Genomic DNA, 26,110 nt, shown 5'->3' with positions numbered 1-26,110 from the left:
GCGTATTTTGGCGCTTGATTTTGACGTCATACAAGGAATTCAACACACTGCTCTCTATGGATGTGGAGTGTAAATACATTATGCATGTAGAAGACAACACTTTGCCAACGTGAGTGTCTGTTTATGGCAATATGTAGTCCTGATGATAAAACATTTGAATGAATTCCTTTTCCTTTGGAGTATTTTATTGCGCATGAAGACCATGCATGGCTGTTGTAAACTTGTTAGTCTTTCAGACCTATAATGCTTATTATATAGTTCAGCTTTTGAATACTTTCATATAAATGGCAAGTAAATGCACAAATGCATAGTATAAAATTTTTATTAGATTCATTGCATTTTCAGTAGCTTTTTTTTGTGGATTTGATTACACATGTTGCATTCATGTACACATTTACAAAATGATACAATGAAGGGTGTGTACTATCCTGAAAAAAAAGATTTTTGAGGTGGCACTGCTTTAGTAGTGCTAGTGACATAAACTTGAGTGAGGTCAAGCACAGGCTATCTTTGAATGCCCTACATGTTGTAGAGGATCTGTCCCACTGTTCTGTCTACAGGTGCTACCCTAGAGTGGATAGATGTAGAACTCTAAGTTGTCTTAGCAAGATCGATCCTCTTCTTATTAAATCGTCCAAACGAACTCCATATTAAAGGCCCCATTGAATTACAGAGTTACGCTTGTGACAAAGCTTTTTAGTATCATTAGCCACTGCACCACCTCCAAACAGTTATTTCTTCAGTGTTCAATACAGTACTTGAGGCCAGGAACCTTTACCAATTTTGATTACGTTTTATGTGGGAACAATACAAACAAGGTTCAAGTTAAGCTTTGCCCTCAAACAAAAGAAAATGTACACACATAATCACAGACGTTGATTGGATACATACTCACAATTATTATGTACATACAGAGTGTCAGCAAGCCTATAGAACTTACAATAATGTCATTTTTGATGGGCTTGACTGGTAATTGAAGATTAATTCAAAATGCAGTAGTCATCAGCCAATGTATAAACACTTTCAATAGCAATCCAGTGAGAACGTAATGTCCACAAGAATAGCAAAGCAGGCCTGTCTATGTGTACATTTTGTGATTTGGCTGAGCTTCTTGTAGTGAAGGTAGTGAAGGCCTACGTCAATAAGGCAGACTGTATCTGGTGCCCAAGCTGGTGCTTGAATCATTGCTGCACAGCCCCAGTTAATGGACACGAGTAGTGCTGTTTATGGAGAAAAAAAACAGAACTAGCTTTAAGTAATGCTGCTATCAGTTTTGCTATCTGCTTTCATTGAACTCCATGTACTTGGAGCCAAACAAGTGTTTTCGTTTATTTGTGCCGACGTGACCCTCTGGAACAACAACAATGACATTTGCAGGGTTTGTGTTTATAGTAGCCGTTTGAAATGAAGCTCAAAAAGACCTGTTGCATATCTGTTTTGTTGACAGAATATGATCAAATTATTTGCAAGAACAAAGTTCACATACCAGAGAGGCCTGCCATTATAAATGTTGTCCCAATTGATCTTTCTAGAACAGTGGTGCAACCCATTTCAAGCCCAAAAGAAAGGCATACAGTACTTGATATTAGGTCATACAAACACATTTCTCTATTATGTCCACAGTTGTTTCATTTATGTCGGTCCAGCTCCAAGAACACGGGTTGGCACCATAATGTCAGCATACATCACTTTCCAAACTCATTATTTATCATTGCTTTTAGCTTTAGGGAAACCTGGCCCTGATTTCAGGTGTCCATCTCATGTGAACACTATATTCATGAGATTTATACATCAATATAATCAACTCTTTTCTGAGGAAAGTGCAGAGAAGTCAGATTAAATGAGTACACTAATTAACTACCCTGTTTCATAGCCATCCTTTTGAACATTGCAACAGTGTTCGAGGTCTTTGTATTGAACGTCAGAGAGGCATGGACGTTTCAATAGAAAGTTCCTTTAGCACACACAACCGAAGAACGTGGAGAGAAGAAAGCAAGAATACAGCTGGGGTCCTGAGAGAGGTAAGGGGAAAAAAAGGAGTTGGCTTCCCTGTGTCCTGCTAGACATAACAGACAATACTGAGAGACTACTTTGGTGACTTCTATCTTCTGTTGCCTTGCTGGGAAAGTTTATTCAACATATTTGTTTTTGTCATTGTATACGGTTCATGTTTGGTTAAGCAAAGAGCCACAGCTGTAGAAATCATGGTGGACATCCTGTAAACCAATGACACTGCACAACAACGTGGCCAATTTAACTCTCGGGATGACCTTATCTAAAACATTCAGGGCCTCAGAAGAACTGCCTTGACGGAGGCAAAAAGAACACGAACATTCTTTGGAGCTCGAAAAAAGTAAACATTATAACCAGGCAGGAACTCTTCAAAGAAAAACACGCAACAGTGGGGTTAATCAGGAACTGAAATAACACTAGCGGTCATGCAAGTAATACCCAGCCTCTCAACAAGCCTCAGAGCAAACACAGCCAAAACCACTGGGCCGCGGGTTTCATTTTTTTGTACACTACATGGTCTCGAATCCATCAGTCTGTCTTGCCCGAGTTCTCAAACACACTAGGCACTACACCTGAGAGCCTCAGACCTGGCTGTGGCCTGAGTTTTTTTTTTTTTTTTTGGCGACCAAGTCAGACATCTCCCTGGCGTAAAACTGGGAGACGCCAACACCAAGCGTACAGCTAACAGCTGCAGAAGCCAGGCCAGCTATGGGAGTGCTGCACTGGCAGGATGGAATACATGGGAGTGGAGTCAGAGCGGAATGGAATAGGGAATTGTGGCTACATTTCCAGTCATTCCCTTACCTGATGCTTGTGTTACATGAGTGTGTGTGTGTGTGTGTGTATGTGTGTGTGTGTGTGGGGGGGGGGGGGTTGCATCAGACATGGTAAGAATAAGAATGGAATACAGAACACAGAAAAAACACACTGAACAGCTTAAACATCCAGCCCTACTCTGGCAAAGTCAGTTGAGTAAAAGTCACTGCATCCCAACAGCAAGTGCACATATTAAGTTTTTTGTTTTTGTTTTGGCTTTTCTCTTCTTCCAAACACATCCGAGCTTTGTACTGTACGCAAAAAAAAAAAAAAAATGTATTAAAACTTAACACTGATCCTCTCCATCCACCCCTATCCACCACATTGCATGGTGAGGTATGGTGGTAGGAACAACTGATCTGACCTTTATCACAAGTGACTTCATGAAAGGGAAATGTCAGAAACTAAAAGCAGCCCTCTAGTAGCACAGCGCTCAAGTATAAAATCCCCTCCGGGAAGCCCAGCGCAGGCAGCCATCCTCCTTCTTTAATTTATATCTGCGAGCAAAAAGAAGGACGGGAAAGAATAATAATAATAATTAAAAAAAAAAGACATAAATAAATACAATAGGAAAAAAAAATCGTCATATCTGACCTACTAAAAGTTCCAAACTAGGAACTCCATGTCATCATCCCATACAAAAACGAAAAAGAAAAAAAAAGTCAAAGAAGGCAGTTTTGCAGCTTTCGCAATTTTCTTTTAGATTGTGTGTGTATTTGTTTTAAATAGTGTTGGCTAACTCGTAATATGTACATGTAATCCATCCATCCATCCATCTTTTCATCTTCATCTTCCTCCTCCCCTTCTCGTGCACCGCTCTCTCTCTCCCTAGTCCTGTGATTAAGTGGAGAGAGGCAGTGTGGTCAGTGGGGTCTGCTGCTGGACTCTGAAGGCTGGCGTTTGCGGGGTGTGATGTAGCCGTTCACATAGCCGTTCTGCCTCTTGGTCAGGCCGCCGTTCACAATGTCCTGGATGTGCTGCACGATCAGGTTTATGGCAACTAGTGGAGAAGGAGGAGACACAGAAGAGGCACAAAAAGGTTAAGTGTTGACCTAAAGATATACAGCCCATTATTGAAACCCACAATGGAATTATAGCCAACATTTCTACAAAATGTAACTGTATTTTGCTAGGTAATGCGTAAACTTAATGGACTATTTCTTTCATGACTATTCCTGAAACTTATTTCAGTTTGAGGCTTTCAGTTAACACCTGTGATTTAATGTGCTAGGTAATTGCATGCAACTAAATGTAAATGAGACAACACACACACTGGACAAACCAAAACCTACAAACAAACAGTATAGGCTAATAACATGACTTCAACAAACAACATTTCTACATAAATCAGTGTAAAATGTCAAGTATCTACATAAAGCATGACAAATCATTGTGTGGATCTCTCATCAACCTGGTGTAAATACTTGCAGTTTCATGTCCACTACCAGACATGGTTTGTTATCAGTAGACAAACCGGAAGTAGATGTTTCAGTTTGCCATGATAAACAATCTTTTGAATATTTGTAAGACAACTGGAGCAGACTCACTCAGTCACCATCAAAGTGTTCCCACACTCTGTGGCAAACTAGACACTATGGGGTAAAATTCTGGTAAAACTTTAGTTTGGACCAAGACCATGGGCTAAAAGCTTGTGAAATACACCAGGCAAACGCTGATACACCAGGCCAACGCTGATACAACAGGCCAACGCTGATACACCAGGCCAACGATGAAAATAGCTTCACTGCAAAATATCTTCTTTTGGAGTTTCCCAATTTGTACAATAACCACTCATACCCGAACATTTTCGCAAAAGAACCTTTAGACTTGCTGACATGGATGGCAAGGTCAACGTTCCAGTTGTGGACCAACCACACACAGGACATTGGTCCTACTCCAGACACAAAACAAATTAAAACTATTGACCAATTTAATATGAGGATTGTCCAGGCTCATGTCCAAAATAACCACACGCAGCTGGGTAATGCTCGTCTAGGGCCCCGTTCCTTTGCTTTCCGTTCGGATAGACATTTGTGCTTAGGAAGGTTCCTAACTGAGTGAAATTACCCGGAAGTATCTAAGTGGCAGCCATATTAGGAGCTGGTCGAATTCTTTAAATGCTTGGGAAAAGTGTTTCAGTGCTTCCTTTCGTAACTCCTTTAGCATAGGGTACACGACCATCCTTTAGCATAGTGTACACTGGACCATCCTTTAGCATAGTGTACACTGGACCATCCTTTAGCATAGTGTACACTGGACCATCCTTTAGCATAGGGTACACTGGACCATCCTTTAGCATAGGGCACACTGGACCATCCTTTACGAAAGGAAAGCAGATAGTATCGCCCCACAATTCCTTGCGGCAGTGACAACAACCCAATCAACCACCTATTAACATCCGCCTTCGCATAATGAGAACCTAGTGTGTGTGCATTCAGATTCTCTTAGCACTGCAGTTGTCTTTTCCTAAGTCCTTAGGAATTCTACTTCACATCTTTCCTTGACCTCATGATTTTTTCCAGTTCATGGGAAAGTAGTTAGGAAAAGACAATCCGAACCTGGACAATCCGACCGCAGCCCGGGTCTACCCTGGCGGCCCCTTACATTCTAGGCATATCCTCCCATAAAAAAAAGCCACTTACCACTATTGTCAGCCCCTCGAGGAATAATTACGTCAGCGTATTTCTTGGTCTGAGGGAGAAACAAAATGTTTTTTTTTTTTTTCCTGAAACACCTATGCATTTTCATTTCAGAAGCTTCTTCAGAAAAGACTTCTTGTGCAATTCAATCCATCCTCATGCAGACTAATAGAACTGCTGTGGGCTTTTACATGGAACAGTTGTGGTTTAGTGTTCCAACCAATCTTATTTTCTCATGCGTCATCTAAAATTAGACTCTGCTAATTGAAGGATGAAACTCCGAGCATCAGTAACCATGGAGACGTGGTTTTAAACACTGAAAAGCTTCACGAGTGATGCCTGTGAGCATTTTTCTGAATAGCTCTTGAAGTGCTGTGAATAGCTCACAGATCTTTACAAATGCATACAAGCTATGATTCAATGCACCTAGATCTATATCACATACATGATGCATATCCTTTCAAACAAGGTTTCAAACCATTTCTGAAAGACTTTCACAACAACAGAAGCTTTGAAAATATATGAATTCAGTTAAATAGCCAAATGTCATTGGAAGTTATTCAGTCATTCACAGTCAATTATTATTATTATTAGTCAATGCCTTACTGAATTCAACCCTTAATGACTGAGGGCCTATATATTTACACCAGTTGAACTAAGACTACTGTACAGCATGGGAAAAACAGAGAGGTGTAACTTACAGGCAGGCAGAACTCCTCAAAGGCTGGTTTGACGAAGGTGATATACTGCGATAGTACCTGTTCCAGATCCCTGCCTCGTTCGTTAATGTCGCGCAACACTGAAAACCACACAAGCAAGATAAGAAGTTAGCAGATGACAGTGAAAATATCACACATTCAACAAGTGTAAAAACAATTAACTTTGCATGCATATTGTCCTATGATAATTGTGTGTAGCTTGTGTCCATTCGACTACTGAAGCCAACTAATGTGTCCTTGGCAAAATCTAAATAACTCCAGGGTTACTGATTTTTCTAGAAACATAATGTATTGGAGTCATCCAGTCATCTGTGACGACTGCCTTGGCTATCAATGCTCAGGAATGAAACAGACTTGAAATGAGAAAAAAACGAGATGTTTAACATCCCGGTCATTTGTTGGTGTTTAAAGGGCTTCTCACCCCGGCGTGATAGTCGAGTGTCTGCATCTGTGTCGACAAACAACTTCATCTGAAACAGGTCCCTTATCTCCAGGGAGTAGAACATTAGGATGCCCTCAAACAACACAACATCTGCTGGGTAAACTGTAACGGTCTCCTCCTTCCTGTAGAGCAAAACCACATGCTGTCACTCGTAGAAATCACACGTAGACACAGGCTACATATATTTCACCAAGACACCGGATACATTTCTGAGCATGATTACAGCATGTTTGCAAATGCCATACGACAACCATGATTCACCTGGAATGAGTGACAAAGTCATATACTGGAATCTGGACGGTTTTGCCTTCAATGATGTCCCACAAGGTCTTCACGACGAGCTCATTGTCGAATGCATCTAAGTGGAAATAATGACAAAGGTGATGGAAGAGAGTGTGAGTGTGTGTGTGTGTGTGTGTGTGTAGACCTAACACCCAAACCCCTTCAGCTGCCAATCCACCCAGACTGCACACTTGCCACAGACTTGACCAGCTGGACAAGGTGTTCTAGGTAGAAGTCAAACTGTATACAGCGATAAAGAGCAAGAGAACATCCTTGGCTGGAGTAAAGACAGGAGTCGAAGCAAGGATCCTAGTGTATGAGGTCATAATGCTACTGCTATTATGCCTTAGCACTATGACAAACGAATTTACAGTTATATAGATTCAATAGTAGCATAAGAAGGACGTAGAAAGGCAGTTCTCAGTGATCTGATCGGGTCAGGTAGTGCAGAAAAAGGGAATGATAAAGCAGTACGAGTGACAAATGTCACCTCTGTATCAACTTGATGCTAACACGAGTCCACAGCACAAATATGGCGGCAGGCTTTTTGGAAGTGACGTCTTTGGAACCCATGAATAAAGTTATATACCGTATGCAGAATTAACCGCAACCTACCACCTGAAGAATTCCCTCTATTAGCAACAGCTAACAGCTGTCAAAGTAACACCACCAAGACAATGTATCTTAGGGCTGAGAACACTTCAAGGCTTGCATTTTCATAATATTTATTGTTACTGGATGTGAACAAAAGAACAGTCTTTTTCAGCTACTTCATTCATTTCCCAAGTGGTCTTGCCACAGACTTTTTCCCACACCACCCACACATCTTCCCACAGTGATCACGCTTCGCCTGAGACACAAACAGATAAGCAGACCAACAGTCATCACAGGGCCAGATAAGGGGAGGGGATTTGGGGATGAACCCCAGCCAACCTGGATGGTCAAAGTTGAACTGGCCCTTGAGAGCCTTGGCCTTCTGCTCGGGTGTGAGGACCTTGTAGAAGCTGTCTTGGCTGAGGATGGCGACCTGTCTCTGGTGGTGGTCGATCTTATTCTGCCCCAGCAGCTCCAGGATCTTCCCGCAGACTGATGACTGGAGGGGATCAATGACACACATACAATAGCATATTTAAAATCCAAATTCAAGAATGATGCCTGCACAACCAAATCGGTAATTCTGTAATATATGCTTTGATTATTATGTAACACAAACCTACAAGACATTTAGATACCAGGCTACAGCTTCAGTACATTTTGTCTTTTCAGTGTCATCTTCACTCAGGCAAAGACGCTGAAAGAGTTTGAAAGACTGACAAACCAAAGCTGACTTTACTGCACTGCTGTCCTTTGAGTCGCCTCCGCACTCCTACGCTTCCTGACGATCACAGAAAGTCTGTCTTACCCCTCGGCCGCTCTCAAGCGCAGGCTCCCTGCCTACTCTCCAAACCTGCTGGCCTGCTGAAGCAGCGTCTGCTCAGCAAGCTGCACAGGGCTAAAGAGTTCCTTAAAGGCATTGACCGAGGCTCAGTGAGGTATAACATGCATCTAGGCCCATCCACACCGGCATCAATAGTTATAACGACAACTGAAAAAAAAACTATGGTTTTAAATATCTCTTTAGCTCATAAGAATGGCAACGTCCACACCGCAAACTATAACGACAACAACATGAACAACGATATGGTTTGGCATAACTTTCACAGTGTTTATGTGAATGATAGAAACACTGACAGCCAATCAAGATCCATTGAATTTTAAAAGGCATCACGTTACAACATGAATGACAATTCTGAGAGGCTCTCCTTGTCGTTGGTCAGCGTGGACGCTAATATCATTATAGTAACACTCTTCGTTATAGTTAGCAACGGCAGTGTGGACAGGACTTAACATGTTAAATCCTGCAGATCTATGCTGGAAAAAACCACCACCCGACAGGCAATAGAAAGGCAAATTTCACAAGATCTTTTAACATTCGGCATCCACACACACACACACACACACACACACACACACACACACACACACACGCACTGGATGCTTAACCCACACGCTGTTATTATACACTGGCCATCACCGTCTGCATCGTGCCATCTGACACCCTTCTCCCCAACCAAAACAGACTCATCAGCTTTAAAGTGTCTGGATTTAGTCAAAAACAAGGTTTATAGTTTACTGCAGTCTCCATTGATCACTCATCTAGTCAAACAAAGACTTGTGACTCAATGGATGACACACACCTCTCAGCATATGCAAAATGGTTGTCACCCAACTACTGACATCATATGGAATGTCTTCCTTTCCGCTTTTCTTTCAGTACTGATCAGATTACTGTGTAGGAGTGAGCAAACTCATAACTGATAACAATTTAGGAAGGTTCACAAAAAACACACCAAGAGTCATCATTGTGTCATCTAACCGGTGGCAGTAAAAAAGGAAAAAAAACATAGTACTTCTATGCAATCCCCCGACGACACTGGGGTCCAGTCTCACTTGACAGTACTTCAAAGAGGGTGTCTTATAGAAATTCTCTATGAACTGTGTGGCCGTTTGACGCCTGCAGCACCAGCACACATGACTGATACAGACAGTCAATAGCAAAGCACTATTCTTAGAAGCCCATCACCTACACGTCACCACAGAGATTGCACTGGTAGTCTTACGGTTTACTGCTAGCCTGATACTGTGACAGCAAACTCACATCACCTGAAATTCACACTAAAGTAAAATAAACCTAGGAATTTCCACAGTGCAAAAGCTACCACAAGAGATTAGAGATCGTGCTTGTGACACGGTTGTGGAATAGCTTAATATGAGCAAAACATCTGCTGAAGAAAAGGTTGAAGACCTGGAGTTTGGTCACCACATTTTACACAGCGACAACAGGCCTCCTCCAGTCTCTGTGAACTGTGCATTGCACTTCATCTGCATGTTCCTTAAATCCAGTCTCAGAGCGTTCTCTTTAAAGCCTTCTCCATGCCAGCTGCATCTCTAGCTGCAGCTCTAGCTGACTCCCTCAATCCTTTTAACAATTAATCCAGACGCCTGTTCAAGCTTGTCCCTGGACTTCCCCAAGAAAACCCAAATCAGATGGCAAATTCCCTGTTTCAACCACACTGTGGTAATGACACTCACTGAGCTCACTCACTTTTATTTGTCATCAAATAAAATTATCCTTTTTTTTTTTTTTGCAGTTTCACACAATTGTTGAGTCAATTATGCGGCCCAACCAAACTTATAGGGGTAAGAGAAATGACTGCTGTGTTTCTAGTCTTTTCGGACAGATCAAAGTGCTTTGGCACAGGGCATAAGCCAGTTAGGCCTTGTTCACCATTGCAGACAGAGGGCCCTAAACGAACCTTGCATGACAGACAAAAAAAAGTCAGTCCCTTGCCAGTGCTGACTAAACATTCTTCTGCCTCAGTCCAAAGTTCTTTTGTGTTCCCCCAAAAAAGGCAAAACTGCCATTCAGAGATTCTACATTAGTGCTGCTTCAGCTAGAGCTCTGGGCATCAATTTTATTTTAGTAACATTAATAAGGTTCTTCAATGTTCTGTAATGGGTTACATGTCCTCTTAAAAGGAACCTTGGGAAACAAGGCTAGTGCACTTGCTCGCAGGAGACAATGGTATATGTTTCACAAACGGTGTCGTTTAACAAGATGGTCGGAGACAACCCAATGAAAACATTCCTAAACAAAATGATGAAGGACTATTAAGGCGACACTTAGAAAATATTTACCAGCATGATAACATTTGTGTGCCTTCTCTGCACAAGGCCAAAACAAGCACTACCTTGACAAAAGCAGTCAAAGCATACAGTCATTCAAAAAATGAAGACTAAACTTCCTTCTAAGAAGAAAAACAAAGGGCGATGGCGGATGAGCACCTGTTTTTAGGCAGGTCATGTGATATCACCTACCCACAGGATTAAGATTGGCACTTGAGCTGTTGTAGATGTTGAAAAGCTAACAACTGAAATACTCTGTTCCTCACAGGAATCCTATGCTTAGACTGACTATGAACTAATCTGTTGATTAGCATGGAGTGCTGCAATACTCCACCGATTATCAAGAAACATGTAATCACCCCAGCCAAGGAATCTCAAATTCAAACATCCAAAGTGCTGATGATCCTTGACATCCACCTGCACCTAACATACTTATTGAGGAACTCCTTTGAGTCATTTAGGGGATAGAAAGGATATAATAAGTCAAATTTTGACATTGGAATAGTGAGTGGACTTATTGAAATTTGCGTTAAATAAAAAAAGAGAACAAAGACAAAATCAAGTCAGCAACTACATTTATTTCTAAAGGAAGCCCTTTCAGACGATTATATATTGATGCTCTATCTCTGGTTCATTCAGCTATCTGGCTTCGCCACACAGACCACGCAAAGCCTTACGTCATGAGGTCCGAAATGACACATCAACCGACATCCGTGTGCCGCTGACCCCATTCTCTTGGAGTTATGGCGGCTTATTAGCGTCACCCTCTGAGTTGACATAACATTTTGCAGCTTGTGTTCCGGTAACTTGAAAATGAAAGCGAAATTTCATAACGTCGTCTATTCTAAAGATATTGTAATGGACTAATTTAACATAACGAGGCAATGGATTTCTTTGTCTGTGTGCATGGTTTCTGCAATATCCCGTAACACAAGAGCACTAGGATAACTGGCATTGCGATTTCCGTTAGCTTCTCCGTTAACGTTGCCACTTCAAAACTAAGAAGGTCTCCAATAACCGGCATTAATGCCATTCATTATAACATCAGATTATTTAAATAACTAGCGAACTTTATACATAGAGCTTGGTTTTCATGAATTCTTCAGATGCGATTCAAAGATAAAGACAAGCCATGGAATCTGATTCATGAGCCATGGAATCTGATTGAAAAACAATGTAGCTAGCTAGCTGCGCACATTAGCACTTCTAACAAAAGATGTTCACTGACATTGTTTGATACAAGCAATATCAACGCATTTCATCAATGTGGACAATGTAATTGTACTTAAAATGTCGGTCTTTTGCCATCATTATAACATCGTTTACCTTACTAAGATAAGAAAAATAGGTTGAAACAATTATTAATTGTTGGTTAAATGTGGTTGTGTGAAATTGTAGGCGGAAAAGGTAACGTTAGCTAGCCGCATGTTGATATCCTAACTAGGATAACTGTACCACTCTTGACACACATCTTGGGGATGTGCATTGCAAATAATGGTTAATATAGTATGAAGACAGTTGCAGTTTTACATGGTTTGGTTTTAAAAAGGGATACAGGTCAGATGACATTGATATTTTCATTTAGCCTGTTAAAACAATAAGATAGCCTATTTTACTTAGTGGTAATGGTTAGCCATCTAAAACCTCTGAATTAGTCACCTAAATAAATGAACAGACATGGCAAACAGCATGTCATTGAAGTCAACATAATTACACTTTTTATAATGTGTCGAGTGTTTCACGTTGATTTGGTAGCCTATGACATGAGCCACGCGGTCTGAACATTCTCATCTTTCAGCTATCGCCGCGTTCAAATAGCCCGTAACATAAGGCTGGTGACAATCAATTGAATTTTAGATAATAATAAAAAAATTCAAAGAGGTTAAGAATCTGAATGCCAACCTTGCCACTGGCAGTACCCCCAGCCACCCCGATGAGGAAAGGCTGCCGGGTAACATGCTCTTTTTCGGCTTGATTATCCAGCCGGGTTTCGCTGTCGCCTGCCATGCTTGCCGTCAACACAAATAGTCGCTCAGGTTTTGGTTTGGTTCAGCTGGTGCGCTCCTCCTACATTCTACCCCCACCCTGTCTCAATTATGCGCATTGAAATTGAAATACAGCCCAGTCTTCAGTTGGTCGGGTTTTAAAAAGAGAGGTGTACCATGAAAAGAAAACGAAATAAAGCCTTTGTTTGCCCACAGGGTACTTTATGTGTCTTTGTGTTAACTGTGATTATACTTTTGCACGTCTGTTAATTGTAATCATAAATTGGAGAATAAGTAGCCTAGTAATGGTATAAACTTTTTTTTTGTCAGCTGATATGCACTCTGTGATAGCTAACAAAAGGCTAGTTTGGTCACTGCTAGGCTAGGCTACACCTAAATGTGTTTTATCATGCTGGTCATTTATCAGACTATACTGAAGCAATTGTGAATGATGAATGGGTATTTTGTTCTATGTGGGGACTGATTCATTGTAGTATGTCTGGCTATAGTCATATACCACATAGGTTAACAAATCAGTATCCTACTGACTGTGTCCTACACAGTAAGTAACATGCTTTTTAAATAACTTGTTTTTATATAAAATGGATCTGTTCACTGAATTTAAGTATTATTATACTATTTAAGTTTCATATAATTTCGCATACGTTATGGCATTTTAGATTTTAAGAGCATTATCTCATTGTCCGTCCTACATATCTGCATCATGAATATTTTAGTTAGTTTAACATGTTCCAATACATAGACAATTCAATTAAATTCACACTATGTAATTTTGATGCAAATAAACAAATCTTTGTTTAATTTCACATTGGATTAAAGTTGTGGGAGTTAAGTCCTCATTTATAACCATTGTGCACCACCTCAATGTTCCCACAGTGAGTGGTGCACTGATTATTTTAATTCATAAATGAACAAGTAAGAGGTGGAAATCATTTTCTACTCTATCACTACATCTTAGGAACATGTCACTGTTTAAAAGTTCAAGTAATCATTACACATATGCACTCCCAACAGGCCTATTCCCCCAAACCAGATCAGGATATTGCCATCATATAGCTTGAATAGGAGAGCCTCAAACTTTGTCTGAAAGTACCATCTGCCAAATCTGTCTCAATCTGTACCATTTTGACTTACTGAAAGCCCGAGGTCCCCATATTTGGAATAATTAAAACAAAAGGCCCACGTCTTTTCCACTCTACGATGTCCTCAACATTCCAAATCAGTAGGTGGCGGTAATCTTACTTTTGGTTCAAAACCCTCCGAATTATCTACCAAAGAAGAACATTTTGACGCACGTCTAAAACGTCACTAAGCTTGACTTATATGCTGACGCTGACTATCAGCCTTTCAAATTTTCTCGCATTCATGATATAATATTTGTGCTTATATATGTATTGACACATCCATTATATCTCAAGATGAGTACTATGTTCGCAGACACAATTCTTATTGTGTTCATTTCGGTTTGCACGGCGCTGTTAGCCGAGGGTAAGTTAATTAAAAACTCGCTGTGTCCTTGTAAGTGAACATTAGCCTTCAATGCTATGTTAACTAGCTATCGCTATGGTACTTAGTTGTTTTGTTTGGCAATGTGTAACCGACTTTCGAGATGTTTATAGTAATTTGCGTGAATTTTGAGTTTTGCAATTTTACAAATTTCAGGTATCACTTGGGTGTTGGTGTATCGAACAGACAAGTACAAGCGATTGAAGGCGGAGGTTGAAAAACAGAGCAAGAAATGTGAGTAACGTTACTCGGCTATAGCTTGCTAGTTAACGTTAGACCTGAGCATGCTTTCCGCTGTGGCCTGGATCTTGGATTTACTGGGGATTCATTTTAGTGGGGAGTAGCAGCTAAACTATAAATTAGTTTTATTCATCAGAATTGCTTATTTTGTCGGGTCAATTAATTGGTGAAGCTAACCTATTATAATCTCAATTTTGATCTCAGAAACACCATAGTGCTGGCTGGCAATCCTTATTTGATAACCGTGTAAACTACTGTAATTTAGATGCAGTATGCCCATTTATGCTTTATTTGATCCTGATGGTGTTATCATAATACAACATTTCAGATACTTGTTAGGGTTGGGGTCATACCACCTAACCCTGGACCGCTAGAAAGACATTTTCTAATCTTGCTTCAGTCATTTGAGACTTCCACTCCACTGTGTTATTTATACGACGACGGTTGTCCTAAAATTAGATTATACCCCCCCTGTATGTGTCGTATTGTACGTTTCTGATAGGTATGGTTTTGCCATATTCTTGCCAATGTACAGAATTAAGCAGCACTGGGTAAAAACATGCGAAACATGCCAGAAAGCCACATATTTAATAGACTGCACAATGCAACAAAAGCTGAATCTTGGCACCAAACTTTGGTACCACACCCCTGACTTTTGAGCACTGTTATCTTTAAATCATATGATGTATATATATTAATGCAAGTCCTATAACCCAAACCTGGAAATAATATAGAATATACAGTTTTGAAGGACCTATGTAAGAGTATACAGGAGTATACAGGAATGTTTTCTGTATTGACTTGTTGACAGTATATCACCACAGATGGTGTCAATTTAGTTTTAATATGTTTGTAGTTCACCTTCATGGTTGTCCTTATGAGAAGGAAGTGCAACTGTGGACTAATGTTACATCCCAGAGTAGTATACTGATTGTTTCTACTGTGGCAATTTCAGTGGAAAAGAAGAAGGAAACCATCACAGAGTCTGCCGGACGTCAGCAGAAGAAAAAAATAGGTATAGAAATGTTTCAGTGGGTGATGTGTATTGTATGACCATATAAGCACTATGATCTGTAAAAACTATATTCAAATCATTTTAAGTGCAAGTTATCCTAGAAGGCATTATGTTGCTAGTCAGTGTTCATGTTCAGAAGCCTGAATTGAAATGTATTTTCCATGATTCTCGTAGAGAGACAAGAGGAGAAACTGAAGAACAACAACCGAGATCTGTCCATGGTAAGAGACACTTGCAGCCACCTGAAACTTAAAAAATATTCTCTCACTTGATTTAAGTCTTTATTGAGTCGCAGTTTCATTGGGAACACCTTTGTCATGTTGCAGGTGCGGATGAAGTCCATGTTTGCTATAGGTTTTTGCTTCACGGCTTTGATGGGAATGTTCAACTCTATGTAAGTAAAGTTAATTGTAGGATGTCATAAAGTGTTAGTTGTCGGTCATTCCTAGGCATAGATATTAAATTATGGTTTGTAAATCCATAAAATTTGTGCTTGACATCCGGATTTATTTCACATCACAAATTAAATGTTGGCCAAGAATAGCAGGTTACTGGGGGTGTAAGAGTATGCGGTAGCCTGTGTCCGACGATTGAAGTATGTCATGTGGAACCAAATTCCACAAGTTTGAGTTACACCCCGAAACCTTAAGCTGTAAGCCGTTAGCAACTAAACAACACTAGGTGGATCAAACTGTACATTTGTGTACAGTTGAACAACTGTACACAGCACTACCAGCTGTTCAAAATAAATGAAAAGACTGCTTGCTGTATGCATTTGGGGGTGTTGCTTTTTCCCCGTTGGACCAAACTTGTACTGAACCGTGATGTCCAAACCGAGACTTCTGTGTACTATTACACCCCTACACGTTGCCACGTAATTATTTTCTTCCCTGTTTATGTTTCCAGCTTTGATGGGCGAGTTGTGGCCAAGCTTCCCTTTACACCACTGTCCTACATCCAAGGCCTCTCTCATCGTAATCTACTGGGAGAAGACTTCACAGACTGCTCCTTCATCTTCCTGTATATTCTATGCACCATGTCCATTCGACAGGTAATCCACTGACTGTCTAAAGAAAAATGCAGCATTAGTTACCTCTTTTAACTGAAAATGACTTGCATAAATAATCTTTTCAGATAAATTGATATAGTGTAATTCAGAGGGCTATTCCAGTGGTTGAAATGTAGTATTCACAACTGTTTAAAATTGTCCCACCAGCTGGCTGTTCGCCCAGGTCTTACCCAGAATCGCCGCTCCATGTAGGGTTTAAACCGTCTTCTTTGCCTTTTCCCCCCATCGTTCAAGCACACCAGCGAGTACAGCACTCGCCTTCTGCGTAGGAGTAAAGCTTAATTAACGCGTATCTATTCAGGACAATAACTTGTACCTGAAGTACACTAACTAAACTAAGTAAATTGTAGAGACAGAGCAGCATATTCATTTCACCTTCCATGTTTATTTTGACGTTATAGCCTCTCGAGCGCAAGCTACCCCCAGTGCCATGGCAACCAAACGTCATTGTATCTGAACCTCCGTTTCCCCTGACAATGCGAACCCGGAGTTTTCAAATGTATCCGCCTAGGGCAGTGTTTTTGAAAAGCATCGTTTTCAGTGTCGGAATACGCCGTTTTATTGTGGCGTAAGGGCTAAACGGAGAAATATTTATGCTTTTCCCATATTTACCCAGGTTAGTGTGGACGGGGTCTAAGTTTGCTGTAACCTCGTGAACCAAAAGCTCTAATTCTAATTCTAACTCATCATCCATGGTGGCAGGAACACGCAGACCAATTCTCCCCTATTTTAGCGGCGCGCTAATGACCGTAGAGGGCGGAGTAAGGCGTTGATTACGCGACAAGGTTCTTGTTTGATAAATACTACGCAAAATGTGGAAACTCATCGTGCGCTGTATGCGATTTGGCAAAGGCGCTGATTACGCTGCGCTCGCAAATGTACGTAAATGAGGCCCTGAATGTGGTCCTCAATTAACACATTGTGCATGCTGCTTTGCAGAACATCCAGAAGATGCTGGGCCTTGCTCCATCTCGTGCTGCCACCAAACAGGCCGGAGGATTCCTGGGGCCCCCCCCTCAGGCTGCCAAGTTCTCTTGAAGGGTTTCCCAGGGGAAGTGAGGCCTTATGTTCAGCGGACCCACCAGACCTTGAGGTTGGGAGGGAGCTCTGCCGGTCTCCTCTTGGTTCAGAAACTGTAGAGCCCTCCTAAAGAATTGGGGGTTGTGACTTGAGCAGGTGTGTTCAGATTGGGCAGCTATTTCCACCTCCATACCACACTTTTGAAAGTTTTTTTTCTTGTCTTTTCTAGATTTGATTTGATTTAACCTCTGCACATTTATGTGTATAATTTATACAAAAACCTATGATTTTAATTTAAAGTACCAGTCTAAAGTAGTTGCTCTTTGAAATCCCTTGGTGTTTGCAAAGCCTGTGTGCCTGTCCCTGTCCATGGTATACAGGAGACACTTTCATCAGTATGCATAAGGTCTTTGACAAACCAGTGAGAATTTTGTCATATGTGATTGTTTATAGAAGTAGAATAAAGGCCACCTGACCACATTTTGGTGACATTTCTGTGTTTTTCTCTAACAGCAGACATACCCACTGGGACAAATTATGTTTTGAATATCTAATGTGAAATTATTAAAAATAATGTGTAATCTAATGTGTTTATTAAAAATACCCAAACATTGCCCTGCATTTTTATGTTTGGTTATTTACATTCTTTTACAGATCTGTGACTATGGAAAAGTAATTTTAAAAAGCAAATTGCGGTCTGAATGCTGCGGTCTGTGTTTAAAAAAAAAACAACGAAGCTGTTCATTCACAATTAGTATGGACTTTTGGACCGGGCCTTGTGGTTTTGTTCAAATTTGGCCCTGATGCTGCTCTCTGTTATAGAATTGGGCCTAAATGCATTTGCCTGTCCTGGCACAGTGCAACAGACTATTTTGGGCATCATCAACCCATTAGGACCGGCACCACAGATTTAATTGCTGCCAGACCGCATTTGCACTGTCTGGGCTGAGATGATGTGGGACACATCTAGGTCCTAGGGCAACTGTGGAAGATTGGTTTCTTTTAATTCTCTCTCTATGGCCATTCACTGAAAAACGGACATCATAGGCAAAGTGTAAGATCAGGACTCAATGAACAAAGAAATGTGCCATAGATAACATAGTTATTAAATAGCTGCATAGTGCTGTGTCAAAATGTAGTGATGTGAGGTTTATTGTTTCTGACGAACCAATAAAGCACGGGTTAACGGGCCAGATGGATTTTCAATTGGCTACGCGAATGTCTATCAAAAACCAAGATGCCCTTCTTCTGAACTAAGGAACGATCCCGCCCATATTGAGATTATGTAACACTTCAATTTATATTCTGTGGTTCAGTGCACAGAACTGAGCGGGTGTGCACTTTTCGTGGTCAACTGAAACAACTAAGGATAGAAGTTCAGCGCATTGAAGGTGGGATTTCATTTATCTATCACCCAAAACTGTAGTAGTGGTAATATATAATAGATAGACCTGCTGAAATAGTTTTAGTAAGACCAATCGTAAATATTGCTAACAACAGGTTTTATATATGCACGCAGGGTCACTTGTTGTCTGTTCTGCAGTCTTATCAGTATTTTACCAATACATCATCAAGACAGCTCAATCAAGATGTTTAAACGGGCGTAGCCAACTTTTGACGTTTGCTGCCAAAAGAGTCCCGACCCAAACTTTAATACTGTAACCATATGCGCCCATTTGCATTTTTTCAGTCCAAACAAAATGGCCCAGCGACCCCTTATTCAGCTTCCCGAGTTCACCAACGTCTCCACCGGTACTCTGGTGGTGAAGGAGCCGTTGAATTTTTGGAACGGCGAAAGGGTGAGACCGAAGGACACAAAAAATGGCGAGCACGTTTATGAACCTGCAACAGGTAGGTAACGCTGTAATCCTATACAACATAGCCGTTCTAAACACCAAGATGCGTGTTTCAACGATACAATGTTTCACTTTCAAGAAACTGCGTGATCTATGCTGAAACAGTGTAACACCTCTCTCAGCGACGAATTTGGCGAGACCATGGAATTCCGCTGTTTAGGATTTATCATTGGTGATTAATGCGATCCTCAGACAACTCAAGATCAGCACAGAGATGTAGATGTAGCATTTGGTTCTCCTGAGTTCCAAGAAGACAAGTCTGTTAAGTCTTAAGTCAGCTGATATGGATGGAACATCGCTGGACAACCATGGCTTACTTCCAATAATTCTGTCATAAAAAGTTGATTTGTAGAGTTCAGTAGGCCTTTCACACCCACACATTGTTTTTTTATGATGAAGGTAGTACCCTTTTTGTGTGTATGAATGCCCCAACAACATGTGGTAGGTGTCATGGTTAGAGATGCATGCCTTCTCCCAGTCCCCTTCCTCAGGTTTGATTTGGCATGACTAGTTTGTATGAAGTGTTGTTTGATGACTGGCAAATTCACCTGTTTTATGCTGCTGTTCATTGTTTAAATACTCTGTCCAGGCCGAGTGCTCTGTGACCTGGTGCCCTGTGGAGAAGAGGAGGTGGACCAGGCCATAAAGAGCGCCCACTCTGCCTTCCTAAAATGGAGCAAGTTGTCTGGCATGGAGAGAGCCCGAATCATGCTGGATGCAGCTCGCATCATCAGGGTAGACATGCAAAAACTTAGGTTTTTTTTTTTAACAGACAAATGTATGTATGTGTATGAAGTTTGTGCACTTCAGAAGTATTGATTGTTTGATCATGCTAAAGATAAAGATTTTTTCTTTTGTTTCTCTCTCTCACACACGCACGCACACACAGACACACAGACACACAGACACACACACACACACACACACACAGACACACAGACACACAAACAGACACACACACACACACACACACACACACACACACAGACATTGTAATTGACCGTTTCAATCTTGTCCAATCGGTCACTACTCCCATGCACGAACGTGGGCATACTGTAGACTGTTATAGATGTTAAAGGTTAAATGCGTTGTGCCATTGGTTGTGGTCTTCTCACAGGAGCCAATCCTCTCACTGTCACATGCAGGTACTCATACACCACCTACCCTAACCAATACAACAACTGCCCCACCATAGACCCTGAGCAGCAGGATACAACAAGAACAACTTAGTATTGTCATATGGTTTTACTTTTTGTGATCTTGTAGTATTGAGTACCAAGAACCACTGTAGGCCCAGGGTCTTGCTCAACACTATTAACGACTTCCTTAACCCTTTTACTGGCTACACAACTTCCTGTACACTTTCCAGCGAAGACTTTAAATTATTTTGTTAATTAAATGAATGGGCTCAGATCATCAAAATCATCATCAGTTACCAACTGTCACAATACATATTATAATGCCTCTTATATCATTTGAATGTGGTGTCACTCTCGTGCCTCACTGACCTGGTGTCCCATATGAAGCTCACAACTTGGTCCATAGATGTCATTCCATCACGTCTTTTAAAGGAGGTGTCTCGTGTTGTGGGTTTTAAGTGTGGTTGACAATATAAACAAATCACTGGTCTCGGAAGTTCTACCTTCAGTTTTTTAAGCATTCAGTTGTGCAACTTTTTCTTAAAAGGCCTAATCTGGATCCAGATTCGCCCTCCAGTTTCTCTAAGCTTTTTTTATCAAAAAGGTTTAAAAAAAAATTTTAGTTATTGACTGAGAAAAGGTTGCTCAATAGTTACCAATCAGGATAGGGTAGACTCCTAACTAGGACCACAAGGTTTGAGCACATCGTAGCTGTTGCACTACAATTGGCTTCAGGATAGTTTTTGAGATTTTACTGTTTGTTTTTAAGGCTGTGGATGGTCTTGCTCCAACCTGTATTTCAAATGTTTTGTCTTGTGTTATCCTTTTACTATTATTGATTTTATATATCCTATATATTTGATATGTTTAAGTCTTTTTAATATCTTACTCTATTCTTTTATTCTTTTTTATTTTGTATTGTCAATTGATTTGCCTCAACTGGAAAGCACCTGTTTTTCTACAGATAAATGTGACTTGACTTGATACAATGATGACTATCTCCGTGTGGTTAGATCATCCTGTTCATCTCATCCTAACAGGAGCGTAGAGATGAAATAGCCAGAGTGGAAGTGGCCAACAATGGGAAGTCCATCCTAGAGGCGAGGGTGAATATCGACACGTCCTCAAGGTGCATAGAATACTATGCTGGGATCGCCCCAACTCTGGCAGGTGGGGAGTTTATAAAAAGACTTAAGCTTATATCAGTAACCTGGGCTGTGAAATGTCCTTTGTGTAACTGCTTGGTGGGCACTGTTGTTAAGATTTTGATATGATGTTGTTGATATCAAGAGAAATATTTCTAAAAAACGTTTCACAGTCAATCTTTTCTATATGTAATCAGTAATATTGAATTTTCTTTTAATTTGTGTAAATTCTATTTGGGGTTGTTGTGTGTGTATATATCTTTGTCTACTTGTCCGTAAACAAAACAGTGCCATTGCTCCTCAGGCCAACACATCCAGCTCCCAGGCGGCTCCTTTGCCTACACCCGTCGGGAACCCCTGGGTGTGTGTGTGGGCATCGGTGCCTGGAACTTTCCCTTCCAGATCGCTGTGATGAAGTCTGCTCCAGCGCTGGCATGTGGTATGACTGTTACGGCTGTATGTGTTCCCTGTGCTTTGTTTGTCCCTTGTCTATGTTGTTGGTGTCAATTTTCGGTTTTCAGAACGTGGCTTTCACAGTTATCTTAACGTAATACATGTCTCATTTGGTTAAATGTGGATTCAGATGCCGTTAACTCCCTTTGGACATTTAAACATATCAGCTCATGCAGTTGATCCAGGTCAAGATGATTTAAAGCTCTGTGCTTATTGTTTGCCACTGCTAAAATAAATTTTTCTGACCTTTGCTAACCCAGCATTTTCCCTTTTCAGGTAATGCCATGGTGTTCAAACCCTCCCCGATGACACCAGTCACAGCAGTCATACTGGCAGAGATCTATAAGGAAGCCGGGGCTCCAGACGGGCTCTTTAACGTGGTCCAGGGTGCGGCAGAGACCGGGACCCTATTGTGCCACCACCCAATGGTGGCCAAGGTGTCTTTTACAGGCAGCGTCCCGACTGGGAAGAAGGTAAAGTACGATGGCTTTTTAGTCGTTTGACAACCCAATTTTTTTTTTTTTTCTTAGTCTATTTTACCAAGAGGGTCATACACGTAGCATTTATACTTAGATATTGCTCTGGTTAAGATAAGATACGTAATGTTGCATGAATTGACAGTTAAAGGTCATCAATTCTGTGTTAACCTAGTTGTTTTTGTAGTAGAAAATTAGACTACAGCCAGATGACAGAAGTTTGGTATTTTAGTTTTATGGACGAAATAGGCTACACAGTCAATTAAAGTTCATCCAATCTTCAGGACTTTAGAAATGTACCCTTTGTGAAATGGCTGACAGAACACTGGGGGGACAAAGTATACCAATAGATATGCTACTGCTTACTCAGCAGTTCATACTAATATCTAGATTTTACTAGATAAAAGCTTATCTGTCGTTGCTCAATTAGCTTTGAATTCTTAACTACAACCGCATTTAGTATCACATATACTGTGTAAATTCACTGTGTAAATCGACTAATATTATCTTCATGTCTTCAAGGTCATGGAGATGTCCTCTAAAGGAGTGAAGCACGTGACCATGGAGCTTGGGGGGAAGTCTCCTTTGATCATCTTTAAGGACTGTGAGCTGGAGAATGCCGTAAAGGGTGCGCTCATGGCTAACTTCCTGACCCAGGGTCAGGTAGGTAAAGTTTTAAAATGTTTTGGTCTTAAAGAATGGCATCCTGAAGTGTGTGGATTGCATTGTCTTAAAGTAACTGAACTTTGGATAGCTGTTTCTACTGTACAAAAGGCTGCTGAGGACAAGGTGTCTCAGGCTTAGGTTTTAGTTCGATCCCAGTAGGCTACCCTTACTGTTTACTACCCTGCTGTTCAGTGGGTATAATACATATTAAGACCAAGATCCATGTCTGCGATGGCGGAGAACACTGTATGATGGTGAAAACATGCCTTGTGCGCTGCTGTGCTCAGGTGTGCTGTAACGGCACCCGAGTGTACGTCCAGAGGGAGATCATGCCCCAGTTCCTGGAGGAGGTGGTGAAGAGGACCAAGGTCATCCCTGTGGGGGACCCCCAGCTGGAGGCCACTCGCATGGGGGCTCTGATCAGCAGGCCACAGCTGGACAAGGTGCTGGGCTTTGTCACCGAGGCTAAGAAACAGGTACAGTTCCACACAGCGTGAGAAGAAACGGAAATAAAGGTTTGACTGTGATCTGATTGGTCATTTCATGACTTTCATTCTTGGATTGACTATTCGTTTGCAGGGATTGATGTGTTAGTTAAGTAATGTGTCGCATCCGTCTGAAACACTTGTCAGTACAAATATGACGTGACATATCTAAACACTTCAGTTGCTGTATTTGTTTATTTTGTTCAGAAAGTTCCAAATCACTATTGTTAATTTCAGAATCAAAACCTCTGTATGTCTAAAGTTGTTTTGTTGTGGTGTGTATTCTAGGGTGCCAAGGTGCTTTGTGGGGGTGAGCCGTTTGCTCCCAGCGACCCCAAACTGAAGGGAGGTTACTTCATGTCCCCATGTGTGCTGGGTGGGTAGCCTAGGGTTTCAACACTATCATTTTACCCTAGGCCCTTTTTCCACCATTCTTTTACTGGGGGCTTCCCAAGGCCTTAAAAGGGTATTTTTAAAGGGTGAAAGATGGAAATTAGAGGGCAAAGGTGAACCTGTTCATTGCAAATGTAGCTATCTGCCTGTTCTTATAGACAACTGCAGGGATGACATGACCTGTGTGAAGGAGGAGATCTTTGGGCCTGTCATGTCCGTCTTGCCCTTTGACACGGAGGAGGAGGTCCTGCAGAGAGCCAACGACTCCACCTATGGCCTGGCCTCGGGCGTCTTCACCAGGTACCAACTCATCTTCACCCGCTTTACATTTATATGATACTCCTCCATCAGTAGCACTTTGTTCAAAAATAACTACTTGGAAGACCGAGCATTTAATTACAATTCTACTGTATTTTTTATGGCTCTGTGAATTAGGTATTAGGTATATTATTAGAATTAGGTTTTCAATAGGAGGAAATTATGACTAAACCAAGTATTTCTTCTCACAGGGTCAAATTACCCAGTATGCACAGATGTTGTGCTGTGATGGCTATCTTTCTGTGTTTATTTGCTTTTCAGTCAACTTTAAAAACGTTCACGTCAGGCTTCTATGTTTAACTACCTGCCTCTGTCTCATTCTGCTGTACACACATAATAACTTGTGCACGCAAGATAACAGTTTTGTGCACGAGGTAATATGACGCTTTGAAACATTAGGAGGCTCAGTAATTCTTGTGTGTTTTTGTTTTCTTCCTGCAGGGATGTGTCCCGCGCTCACCGCGTGGCTGAGGCCATGCAGGCAGGCTCCTGCTTCATCAACAACTACAACACCAATCCCTTGGAGATGCCCTTCGGCGGCTACAAGATGTCAGGTACACCTACCGATCCAAGTGCAGCTGAACTCAGAACAGCATTTATATACCATGTCATTTGTCAAAAAAAAACATCTTGTCTCTCCTTATCAACTCTTCATCTGTTTTGTCTGCCCACAGGCTTTGGTAGGGAGCTCGGCCAGGTGACGGTTGAGTACTACACCCAGCTGAAGACTGTGGTGGTTGAGATGGGAGATGTACAAAGCCTTTTCTAACCGTCGGTGACTTCATATGACTTATGACCCTCCCATGATGTGCCTAAACCTCATATCCATGTGATATGCAGCAAAGCATTGAGAATAGTGAAGATTTGCACTTCTATGGCATTAATGTTTTTTTCATCTGAAAAACACTAACAATGGCCCTTGATGCTGACCGCTTGTTAACTTTTAAAAAGTTAGTGATTGTATTGATTACCTAGTGGTTTGGCATTCCTTCTGTAGCTGCTCTTAATTTCTAATCTCAGTGAGCACTTTTGTATTTTACTTAATTCTGAAGTATAAATCCTCAGAATCTGACTTGGACACTTTAACACATGTTCAATATTTTCAAGGCATTTCAAAGTGTACTTGAATTTGTTTTTGTTTTGTCACATTCAAAATAAAAGACTATTGTGGATGCAATGAAACAATGAAACAAGTTGTTTGGTGTACAAAGTATATCAATATATTCTTCTTTATTTATGATTGGACAGCCTTTGTGTTTGAGCTAAACCTGGCCGTCTGGAAAGGAAAGTATTGGAAACAATGGAAAGCACTGTGTTAAACAAAAATTGTATTTAAAGGTGCTGTATGTCATTGTAGAACACATTCATGTATTTACAGCACAGGCCTTGATAACACTACGTCACTACTTTCACACACATTCTGTTCCGCTGGGATGGACCAGCACCTCATTCATCTGCTTTTCTCTGCACATGATCTTTAGAGATGGACGACAGGGGTTGGAAAGTTCTTAAGCAGGCTGAAAACTGAAAGGGGGGCAATCAGAAGTTATTTAGGGTTATGGGATTTTAAACTTCTGAAGACCCTCTAGAATTATTGTGGATGAAAACATATATGTTAAAAAATTTAATGTAAGCCTGGAAAAATTCTAGACAAGAACAGGATGTGTGCAATTTTTAAAAGTCGTG

The 26,110-nt window shown here is 41.0% G+C and overlaps 3 protein-coding genes across 3 annotated transcripts; 2 read left to right on the top strand and 1 right to left on the bottom strand.

Annotated features, from left to right (window-relative positions):
- Positions 1–3,478: 3,478 nt before the first annotated feature.
- Positions 3,479–12,759, bottom strand: uck2a (uridine-cytidine kinase 2a). Its single transcript, XM_012828266.3, has 7 exons — positions 12,540–12,759; positions 7,845–8,004; positions 6,891–6,987; positions 6,609–6,751; positions 6,170–6,267; positions 5,472–5,520; positions 3,479–3,829 (listed from the first exon to the last, which is right to left on the bottom strand). Exons 1-7 carry the CDS (start codon positions 12,642–12,644, stop codon positions 3,693–3,695), a joined length of 789 nt encoding a protein of 262 aa, XP_012683720.1. The 5' UTR covers positions 12,645–12,759; the 3' UTR covers positions 3,479–3,692.
- A 1,176-nt stretch (positions 12,760–13,935) lies between these two features.
- Positions 13,936–18,106, top strand: tmco1 (transmembrane and coiled-coil domains 1). The gene is made up of 7 exons (XM_012828267.3): positions 13,936–14,131; positions 14,306–14,383; positions 15,345–15,404; positions 15,579–15,625; positions 15,731–15,798; positions 16,311–16,455; positions 17,413–18,106. The coding sequence occupies exons 1-7, from the start codon at positions 14,062–14,064 to the stop codon at positions 17,509–17,511; spliced, it is 567 nt and encodes a 188-aa protein (XP_012683721.1). The 5' UTR covers positions 13,936–14,061; the 3' UTR covers positions 17,512–18,106.
- A 651-nt stretch (positions 18,107–18,757) lies between these two features.
- Positions 18,758–25,614, top strand: LOC105900888 (4-trimethylaminobutyraldehyde dehydrogenase A-like). Its single transcript, XM_012828265.3, has 12 exons — positions 18,758–18,884; positions 19,184–19,344; positions 19,939–20,084; positions 21,529–21,658; positions 21,938–22,072; positions 22,363–22,559; positions 23,085–23,225; positions 23,516–23,704; positions 24,002–24,089; positions 24,265–24,406; positions 24,866–24,978; positions 25,099–25,614. The coding sequence occupies exons 2-12, from the start codon at positions 19,194–19,196 to the stop codon at positions 25,191–25,193; spliced, it is 1,527 nt and encodes a 508-aa protein (XP_012683719.2). The 5' UTR covers positions 18,758–18,884; positions 19,184–19,193; the 3' UTR covers positions 25,194–25,614.
- The last annotated feature ends 496 nt before the right edge of the window (positions 25,615–26,110 follow it).

This window comes from Clupea harengus, chromosome 10 (genome assembly GCF_900700415.2).
Source record: "Clupea harengus chromosome 10, Ch_v2.0.2, whole genome shotgun sequence".
NCBI lineage: Eukaryota > Metazoa > Chordata > Actinopteri > Clupeiformes > Clupeidae > Clupea > Clupea harengus.
The sequence above is the reverse complement of the archived record's forward strand: the minus strand, read 5'-3'. Positions and strand labels throughout refer to the sequence as shown.